Source organism: Solea senegalensis, linkage group LG1, assembly GCF_019176455.1.
Source record: "Solea senegalensis isolate Sse05_10M linkage group LG1, IFAPA_SoseM_1, whole genome shotgun sequence".
NCBI lineage: Eukaryota > Metazoa > Chordata > Actinopteri > Pleuronectiformes > Soleidae > Solea > Solea senegalensis.
The window spans coordinates 8,396,065-8,407,283 of NC_058021.1; the positions used below are offsets into that span (position 1 = coordinate 8,396,065).

At 38.4% G+C, this 11,219-nt stretch overlaps 1 protein-coding gene across 1 annotated transcript; it reads left to right on the top strand.

Annotated features, from left to right (window-relative positions):
• The first annotated feature begins 3,044 nt into the window (after positions 1-3,044).
• Positions 3,045-10,946, top strand: asip2b (agouti signaling protein, nonagouti homolog (mouse) 2b). Its single transcript, XM_044036957.1, has 3 exons — positions 3,045-3,252; positions 8,294-8,367; positions 10,103-10,946. Exons 1-3 carry the CDS (start codon positions 3,147-3,149, stop codon positions 10,268-10,270), a joined length of 348 nt encoding a protein of 115 aa, XP_043892892.1. The 5' UTR covers positions 3,045-3,146; the 3' UTR covers positions 10,271-10,946.
• The last annotated feature ends 273 nt before the right edge of the window (positions 10,947-11,219 follow it).

An 11,219-nucleotide genomic window follows, 5' to 3' on the forward strand; every position in this document is an offset into this window, starting at 1 on the left:
TTCAACAGCTGGTTGTGTGTATAGAGTAAAGCAGGATTTGTCTGTATTCAGCTTTACTGAACACAATGAGGATTTATGGTGAAACTACATTTGTGTCCTTTCTGTTTTTTTTTTTACTTGTGACCACTTGCCTGCGTCATGTCATGATTTGCATCCCACCACTGTCATATTCCATCTACCAGATGTCCCCAGACTTTCTTCCTCTTATTTGTCCCATCAGTCTGAATCAGTTTTCCACCGTCCAATCATTGACACTTCCGTATCTCAGCATACATGTGTTCCTCATTTCCCACATCTGCTCCCCACCATTTATTCCAGATTTGGTTTGCTGAAGGTTTTTTTTTTTCTTCTTCTGTGTTTCTCTTTGCTTTGTGCATGTCATGAACTACTGCTCTTACGACCCGGGTGTATTTTTCTGGACCCCGAATTGAAAGCAGTAGCATTTTCAGTTTGTGAATTTATAGTTTGGACAGATTTTGATTCATTCTTTATAAACAGCCAGTGGCTGTAGAGAAAACACTCTGAGAGCAAATGTCTGCCAAGGCCTCAAGTTCAACAAGTGTTTAAAAACAATCCTGATTCGTATCACCACCAGAATCCGAGAATTTCTTCATGGGCCAAAACCTACATCCCCAAATAACTTCATAACAATCTGCCTCCGATTAGGTTTTGCTACTGACAATTAAACACACCAATGTGGACAAAACCTCCATCAACTTGTTTGATGGAGAATTTCAGTAGTCAGAGTATTCAAAGTGAATATTTAATTCCAGTACACTGAATCACAAATCACTATATAATAAGTAGTTTTAGAAGTAAAACTATTAAAAAAGTGAGGAGTTATGATTGAGCCATGGTAGCTAGGGTGGGTTGTCTTTCATCTGGAAGGTTGTGGGTTCAGTTCCTGGGTCTGCTAGTCCATATGTGTGTGTCCTTGAGCTCTATATAAATACAGACCATTACTAATTCTTCTTCTTCTGATTTTATTTGGTCGTAACGAGTAACAGAGATCGTTAGAGGAAATGTAGTGGAGTAAAACAATTGTCATTGTACTGTATTTTATGTAAAAACATGATAAAAAAAATCAGTTTATTTTGATTTTAATGAATCTATTCTGCTATTTTTTTTACGACACCTGTTTCACATTTATCAGCGTGTGTGTAAGTGTGATTAACCATGTCCAGCTCATTCCAGCCTGACACAAGTCTGCCCTTTGAACTGTGTTTGTAGCAAAAGGGTTTTTGATGTGATCTGAAACTGTCACCTCACAGCAGAGACATTTTTTGACATGTCCCAGTTGGAAATACATATGTTACTAATACCATTATTGGCGGCTCTCAGTGTAACAGTGTGTCAGCATCCGTAACACCAGGACACTGAAATTGAAGAAGCTAAATGGAATTTAGTCAAAATTGCTTTTATCATTTACACCTGTGCCGCGCTGCCTGACGGCCAAAGTGCTTTCCACCGTCAACAATTCAGAAATCTGTAACTAGAGACACAGGTTCCAGAGCAAAGCCACCCAAATGTAGAACGTCCACACTCAAGAACTCCTTCCTGAACAGCCGTCTTGCTCACTGTCCATAGGACAATAATCTCTCGGAATCTTGAATCTTGTAACCACAGCAACAGCAGGGATGTGTCAGGACACACCATGAGTTATGCGCCTAGTGTTTGATGAGTTTTGCGTGTGTGTGTGTCTAAATGTCTTTAGCACATTTTATGGCTTAAACTCCGGTCTTGTCAGGATCAGCAGTCCACATGGAGACCAGAAACCTGGTCTTGATGAGTCAATGAGTGAACCTCATTTCTGTGGTGTGTTTGTGTGTATGTGTGTGTGTGAGACAGCGAGAGAGAGAGCAAAAGCTGCATTTATTATAATATTTACATTTAAACTGAACTGTTTGTTTCTGATTCACTTGTAAGTCTCTCTCTCCTCATAATATGCAGACAATAATAGATAATAGACAAAGTAAATGGAAAGTAATGCAGCATAAATGAATGAAAGTTAGAATTATGTATGGTCAATACAAAATAAAGATGCATAAGCATGCATTCATAGATTAAAATCTATTAGAGCCTTAATAGGGTTATCTTACTGCTTATTATGATTGTTTGTATTAAATCATATAACCAGAAAGCCAGAGTAGAACATGAATCATTCATATTCTACACAGATACACCCTCCTGATGTTTTCTCAAGCTGAGATTTTGAAAGAAAATCAGTCCTTTGGGAAAATGTGCACTGTGGTGCTCGTGCTCTCTCTCTGTCTCTCTCTCTCTCTCACTCTCTCTCCCTCCCTCTCCCTCCCTCTCCCTCTCTCGCTCTCTGCACATATGTGACCTTCATTTTCTGGGCCTTCAACACAAAATTTAGAGCCAGAATTTTTCAAATGACCTTCTTCTTCCTTCCAAAGACTCTTCAAATTTACGACCCTCAGAATCCTGCATGTATTATTATTACTATGACAGTGATGATGATTGTTATTATTATAATTCATAACATTATTAATTATTATTTCTCATTGTTATTTCGTTCCTTTCCTCTTATTTACAAGTTGTATTTTATTTATTTATTATTTCAAAATAAATACCGCTGTCGTTTGTAATATGGTAATAGGCAAAGAAAAAACGTTTCCCTTGGTTTGTTCAAGGCTTGGTTGTGTTTCATTCAGTGAATGTATTATTTAATAGTTTTTTTTGTCAATTGTGTTTCATGCACAAGTCAAGGGGCAACGGGCAGATGTAAATAAACGTGCACATTTTGCAAACAGTCTTGGGGGACAGTTGAAGTTAAACTAAACTAAAGAAGAAGAGATCACAATCACAAACACAACCAACATTTCACCGTGATGCAGCTCTGGGTTCACTGTCGTGGACATTTAGGCAACTTAAACTTAAAAAAAATTTACAATAATTTCCTCCTCCATTTTCGAGTTAGTTGTCTGTTGCCACGGCAACCGACGTTCATCTCCTACCGCGTCTCGAGAGCGTCATGCGGGGGCGGCGCGTGGCAACCTCCCAGAGCGACGGCAGAGAAATATAAAGAAACTAAAGTGAGCGTTTGTAGCAGAAAGAGGACGTGATATATACGTATATATATATTTTCTTTTTTCCCTTTCATGTCATCAACAGATTGATTTAGAATGAAAATCAGCGGCAAACACTTGTTGTGCTTCTTTCTGCTCAGCCTCCCGCTGTCCTGGGCAGAGGACACCAAGCAGAATGAGAGGAACACAGAGAACAACGCAGGTGAGGAGCTCCCATTTAACACACCCTTTTTTATTATTATTGTTATTATTATTTGTTTTCCCAGTATATGTTTTATTTTTATTTACATTTGTTTTGGCTGTGGGCCTTTGAGGAACATCTGCATGGAATGGATTCACTGGAATGTTTAGAGGAAGACTGTGTGTGTGTGTTTGTGTGTTCATATGTATATATGGACATTGTCCCTGTGTCTCTGTCTGTCCTCACCCTCTTTACTCTGGAAAAATAAAAGCACAGAGCTCAGGCAAAATACATGCCACACAATATTCCGTGTATTTGTATTTGCTGCACTTGCAGCATTTGCTAATACCATAATTCACACTGTTATTATTATTAGTAGCACTTAATTATTATTTATTTATTTATTGCACGTTGATGTTATGAGGGATAAAAATGAAAATAAATTCAGGGGAAACAAAAACAGAGGAACATGAGAGCTCACAGACATACAAAAGTCTCTCTCACACACACACACACACACACACCGATATACTATACTCGATATACTGTGTACACACATAGCAAAGTGTTGTTAAATAATGTTAAAGACCCCATGACACATGTTGCACAAAAGAAATACACAGTCTGACATGCTTACTATTATTATGTTTGGTGCATCAATCATCCAGTGGGTGAAAAAAAATGACAAAATTGTTTGCTTACAATTGAGATTTCAAAACTAGTTGGCCGGCATGCGTAAAATGACAAAGAAAAAAATGACAAAGAAAAGAAACACATTTATTTATTCATTTTGAACATAAAACATCAATAATAAATCTATAAATCAGCCCCTTAACATAAACCCCACTCATCTACTTAAAAACTATACTATACACAATACATTTTTTATGTTTACTTTCCCTCCTAAATTATAACCTCCCTTCTTGTCACAAGACATGTTCAGAATATGATTTTTTTTGCTTTTTACATTATTTGTGGCATTTTACATTTAACCCGATCCCCAAAACAGCATTTTTTGTGTAACCAGTAACAGTAAAACAATATAAAGCTGCAATGCCATCTTTGCTTGAACATGATTTATTTGAGCTTCCCAGCTGATTTTGTGGTTCGAAAAATACACTTTTACACAAATATTCTGCATTTGCTTTGTTAATTAAAAGCCTTGGTGGTCATTTTTATGCAGACCACAAAAGTCAGAAGACCCAGATTCAATGTCTTTCTGCACAGAAAGTATGTTTGCATGTTCTCCCCGTGTGTGCGTGGGTTTTCTCCGGTTTCCTCCCACAGTCTACAAACATGCAGTTTTATGGATCAGCTAAATTTGACACTCTAAATTGTGAGAATGGATGGTTGCTTGTCTCTTTGTGACCCTGTGATGGACTGGCAAACTGTCCAGGTTGTGACCCCGCCTTGCACCCTATGTCGGCTGGGATTGGCACCCAATGGGACAGTGATGTTTAACCATGTGGCAAGGTGCGAGTTAAAAGTGTTGTCTCATTGTCTACCACTTTGTCCTCCACATGACGGTCACTGACACAGGGTGAAAGGTGGGTTCACACTGGACAGGTCACCCGTCCATCACAGGACCACAGAGAGACAAACAACCACTCACTCTCAAACTAACACCATACGGTCAGTTTAACCTCTGTGTGGTTTTCTTTTTGACTGTGTGAAGAAATGTACGCACACAAAACATGCAACGCCATACAGAAAGGTCCTCGTTCAGACTGGGTCGCAAACCAGGGGTGTGTTTGTTGCACGGCAACAGTGACTCAAGTGAGATGTTGATGAAGTTAAAAAAAAAAAGAAGTAGTCAAAAAGCTGAGGAAGTAGCAAGTGAATGTCGTGTCTGCTGGGGTCTCTTCTACAGAACAGATCAAAATTACTGAAACCACATCTGAGGACTCTTGATGTAAACATAGCTGATGATTATTAATCAGAGTGGGGTCCCCCCCACAGAACATGTTACACTGTAAGCAGTGGATGATCAAAGTGTGAGTGAGGGACTCAGCATCAGCGGGACAGCGGATGAAATATCAGCCGGTTGAGTGTTTTGGTTTTTGCAAAGAAACAGATGAAATGTACACATCTGGTCAAAGATTAGCTCCAGGATGTTGGCCGGAAAGCGAGAGTGCAGTGTCCACTATCGTTACTTACTTACTTGGCGTTTCCGTTGTGTCTGAGGCAAGTATACTTTGATTTATACTTTGACTAAATCACGTTTGTTTTCATTGAAACACTGACCGACACACTTAGACGGTGTAAAAACTATCACACAGCTTAATGCGTTGAATATTAACGTGGCATTGTTGTGTTTGGGAACAGACCAACGTGGTTCAAAACAGACATCACAGCAAATGATGTTCACCTGGACAGGTTTAGTGGATCTTTCATATTCCGCATACTAGGCTGGAGTTTGTCACGTCACACAAACTAAGGAAGAAACTTAAATAATGTCTGTTTTATAAACCTTTTTTTGTTGCAGCGATAGCGAATTCTGTGTTGATAATATACAGTAATAAAGGATTCTGTATGCTGTAGTGTAAACATTACACACACAGTAAAACAGTGTCACTTATGCTCAGTAGAACATGATGTTTATTGTTTTACTTATTGTCCGATTGTTGGCAAAATAATTGACAAAATACGGACATTTTCATATTTAAAATAGTGTTTGGCACCAGTTAGAAAATAAGATTAAGATAAAATAAGATATCAAACCTGTTCTTGCATGTTCGCCACTATTACTATTTATTTAATATAGGGCTGAAACAATGAATCCATTATGAATGGATTACCAAACGAATCATCAAGTATTTTGATAACTGATTAATAGGTTTGGGTGTTTTCGGATTTTTCAGCTCTGGTTTCTTGCTCCTTATCACAATAAAATAATTACAGCTGAATCACACTGCATCAATATTTTTCAACATTGTATGGACTCAACGATCACCACTGTTTTAATTAATCGGGAAAATAGTTGTTAGTTGCAGCCCTAGTTATCAACAGCTTATTATGACACGTGTTTCCAATTTGAAGTGACAAAGTCCTCGAGTGTGACTTGGTTAAGGAGGGACTAAGGAAAAAGAGCAGCTTGAGATGAAGGGACGGACAAAACATTGGACTGAAACATAAGAAGACCTCTGTTTCTGTGTCTTATAACCAACCAGGACAGTTGTGGAACCCACATGTTTTTAAGATTTTACATCAGACCACAAAAATGATTTGCACCAAATGACTAAATCCTGTTTTTTTTTGGGTGTGGCAGAACTATAGGCGTGGAAATATTCAGACACATGGATATTCTTTGTGACTGACGTGAGACTGAGCTGTGAAAAATGTGTGTGTTGCATGAATGTTGTTGTGGTGCTGACAGGCTGTAAGTGTGGTGTTACTTTAGGGATAAAGTGTGTTGGCCGCAGGTTATGGTGTTTTGTTACACTGTTCCGACATCATCATCATTTTAAAGTGGACGACTGTTCTTTTTCTGATGAAGATGAATTACTCAAAAGCAGAAATGCTGTCAAAATGAGTCAAACTTTAAAAGTATGTATAGTAAGCTCCATTATTTCAGTGGAAACATTCATCATTATGAACCAAGGTTGAATTACTTAGGTTGAAAAAATATATATTTTCCAGAACATGTTCTTTCCTTCACCTAAGGTTGTGATGATTAAAGTAGATAAGGATAATTGTTTTCGGGGGAAACGGAGGAACTAAAATATAATCAAAACCAAGCCGAACGGAAAAAAACCACAACTAAGGGGGCAGAGGCTGGCCGGCTTGCAGGCAGAGCTCTGAGTCCAAGGAACACACGGAGAAGACATGGCACACGGGCGACTGTGGATCCACAAACCAGAGTCCTAAAGAGCAGAAGTAAATGAGGATTTGCAGGTGAGGAGGTGAGTGGCTCAGAAGCCCCGCCCCCGCCCGCCTGAAACTAGGAAAACAAGAACAAGAACAGGAAAACAAGAACTTAAACAAGATATAGGACAGGAGCTGACCCCATGACAAAAGTGTCAGCATTCAAATATACTTGGTCCATTCAAGTATAATTTGTTATTCCATTTTAATAGATATTTGTAATCACAGTTCTCTCTTTCTCACTCAAAATTAAAGAAAATTAAAGATATTCGCAATCACTTTCATTCCTACAAATATAACACGAATGGGTTTTCAGTACGAAGTGGATAGACAGCGACTATGGGCCTTTTACATGGGCCACACTGTCCTGATTTAATGTGATCGGTAACACGTGTGCTTTTGCTGCATGTTAAAATGGCTGCTGTGCAAAAGGCCCACTGTAATTTCAAATATCTGCCCCTTTAGTTGTGTTTTTTTTCTTCCTTTGGCTTGGTTTTGTTTATTTCTGTAGATAAATTACATGTAGTTCCTCCTTTTTTTTCCTAAAACAATCTGGATTTCCACTCATTTTGGGTTCAGTCAGTTTATCCTTCATAAATCATCACACCTCCAAGTCAGTCACCTCTCTCATTCATATGAATTGTATTCCTACTTTTTAAATGCTTTCTATAAATGCAATACAGGCAGACTGTGGTGTTGAAAGTGACCAACCTCACCCACGGCTCCTATAAATCCAAATTCTCAAACGTCAACTCCATGATTGAGTGTGGAGCGGTCAGGAGCATGTAGAGAGGGTCACAGTCATGCTTGCATACATTGCTTTTATCTGCACATGTTTTAAGTTATCCTCATGTACTGTAGCTGTGAGCTTCTGCAAGCTGAAAAATCACAATTTAAAGGAGAATGAAAATCTAATCAAGGTGTCTCCTGAGTGTGAAGATAGATATTCCAGGCACCACACAGGGAGATTCCCTTAATCCAGATACAGAACAGCCATCAACGTTTGTAATTCTCTTCCTAAGCAAGTCCTGTTTGCAGTTCCCCCTTCATATGTATTGGCCGCAACTTTAAATAGAGTGTGGTGAGTGTTTAATAAAACCCTGAACTGTGTTCTACAGGGAACACGCTCTGACATAAGTGTTCTGACTGTTTGTTTATTCAAAGGTAACACAAATGATTCATTTCTTTTCATCCTCAGTTTTGAGCCCAGCAAAATCCAGACGACTGTTTGCAAGGCAAAAGATTTCTTCATCAAAGGAAAATCGAATTCCTGTAAGTTTTCTTTGTTGTTGTTAAACTGTCTTTAAACGTAAACACACAAAACGCCGGAGCTCCACCCCAAAAGATTATGGACTAGAAAATATTTCCACTGCTTTAAGTTAAATTTTTACTTGACTTATTCTTTTTGTTCTTGCTCTCTTGTCTGGTCTCGTTTCACTTAGCAAACCACGTCAATTTAAATCCAAATCAGCAGATTCCTTGAAAGATACAGTGGCTTCCATCAGTGTGTGTGTGCGTATGATTAAAAGCCTGTGGTGAATTAACACCTTTAGTGTTGAAAAGACACTGGGAAATTCACTTAAAATCAACCATATTCATGTGTCGCAGAATTTCAAAGTAAAAGTGTGTGCTGTGATATGCAACGTTACGGTCGGCAATAAAAAATAAACTTTTATGATGCAAAATGAAATAAAAATGAAGTAAATTAATTAAAATGAAGTCAATAATAACATGGACAACTGTAATAAAAAGTTAAACATTTGATATATACTGTATATATAACCTAAAGTATAATTATTATTATTATTTTATTATTCTGTGTTTAATCTAGCCACAGGTATAGAGGAGGTCTTGGGCCTGTTCTCATTACAACTTGATATGAAGGCTGCGAGTTTGAAAACCTCAGGTCTAATTATAGTATCACTAACTAACACTGCTTTTGCTAAAATGTCACCAACACCAAACATTTAACACTTCTCATTTTGCTCGGTGTAAAGCGGGAAATAATAAACTAATAAAATATATCTGTATGTTAAACATCTGATAGAGGGTCGAAAAGTGAGAAAACAGTGTAGGCCTCGGAAACGAGAAACATTGTGAACACCTGAGCTTTGGGTGAGTAATAGAACAAAGAGACCTCCAAGATAAACCGTCTGACCAAAGCTACATGTCTTATTGAAACAATCGATCACAGATAAAGATATTTATCCACATCCAAACATACAGTTATTGTAGAGTTGTCAAGGAGGTGCAGCAGAGGAGGATCTCACAAAGCATTCAGCAGATGTCGGCGAGAAACAAACACATTTTGTAAATGTTTCGAGACAAAAGAAAAAGAAAAAAACCTTCGGGCCTGAACTACATTCTCGTTGGTCTTTAAAACACTTTCACTGTGTCATCATCGGCTTGACCCTGTAAGAGTTTTCAAATAAAAGTTACAAAGTGCTTCACAAATACATGCTAATAAAATAAAATGCAGAACAATTCAAGTATGTTTAAAGTTTTAATTTAAAAGAGTTCTAGGATCTCAGGGGCTCTCACTTCTCACAGGATTTTACGATCTCAAGTTACAATCGGGATCACACTGTGACATAAGATTGCCAGACTGTGTTAATTGACTTTTCAATGATTGAAAGAACCTTTCAAATGAATTCTAACCCTGGAAGCCGCAGTAAAGAGGCTAAAACCAGGGTTATTATGTCTCTGACGAGAGCCGAGCGGCGAGTGTGAGCAAAAACCTTCACATTCCAGGCTGTTAAACAATCAGAAAAGCAATAATTGTGGAGCTGAGGCGGAGGAGTCACAATAATCTTTTGTGGGCTCTTCACCAGGACCATTACATGGTAAATTGACCCGTTGTGTGTGAACACATTAGTGATGCTATAAACTTTATCTCTCAGTGGTTAAATTGTGTTTATTTTACTCACCGTAGAGTCAAAGGGTCAACAGGCATTTTACCTACTTCTTTTATTTCCCACAAGTGCTGTGTTTGTTGTGATCACTGCAGAAGCGCAGGTCAGACTCCGTGAGCCCGGCTCGTCGATGTGGCCACTTGATGGACAGCTGCTCCAGCCGCGTGCCGTGCTGCGACCCCTGTGCCTCCTGTCGGTGTCGACTCTTCAACAGCGTCTGCCACTGCTGGAGGATGAGCCACGTGTGCTTAAAGAGGGCATAGATGTCACACACAAATGCATTTTGCCATGTGAAGACACCACAACACATCATTTATAGCATTATATTGGTGTTTTATACTGGGGAAAATGCCAAAAAATGTGCTGCCCAGTACATAGCATGTGTGGGTTTGTCTCTTTGTGCAGCACCAGTGCAGTTTCGGCCGCACGATCACATTTCAGTGAGAATTAGGAACAAAAACAAAAAGTCTAGGGTGAAAGGTGAGGGTTCTTCCTGTTTTTGGTGGCGTCCACATCACTGCATGTGAAAGAGAGACAGATGTGAATTGAATAAACTGATGACAATGGATTTCTGTCAGGTTTAAATATATTTGGAAAAACAAGAACTAAAACACACACACAGAAATGCTTATAACATATTGTTTGCAGGTGTAACAGGAGGAGTTGTTGCCCCGAGTGTTTTCTGCACAATGCTGCTGCTTTTGAATACCTCAATCTTTATAAATCCTGCTGGACACCAACGACTGGTGAAATATACTTTTCTGTGTCTCCCTTTGAGTTGAGCCTGAGAGAGAGAAGTTGTTCTGCGATCCAAAAAATGAAGATTTTCTAATTATTGTTCGATTATTATCATTTTAAAGTATCTTACTTTGTGTAGCTTTATGAGCAAAGTTATAGTTCAAATGTTGTGCTGTTAAATAAATACTTTAGAAGCCTGTATCATCCTTGTGTTTTATTCTTTTCTTTATCATTGTTCATCCCAAGTTCATCCTTAACATAAAGCAGCTTCATTTGAATGTTTAATAGAAAAAGAAATGACTTATATGTGAGTATATTATTACATTTTATTTTAGAAATGTACTATACAAGTAAACCTGCTGTGAAATCAGGAGACTGAATCACTCCTCTTTATGCGATAACGAATTTTAGGGGCACAGTTATTTTTGATTTGGCATGTGGCTGGAGAAAATGCTGAGAAAATAAGATACAAAA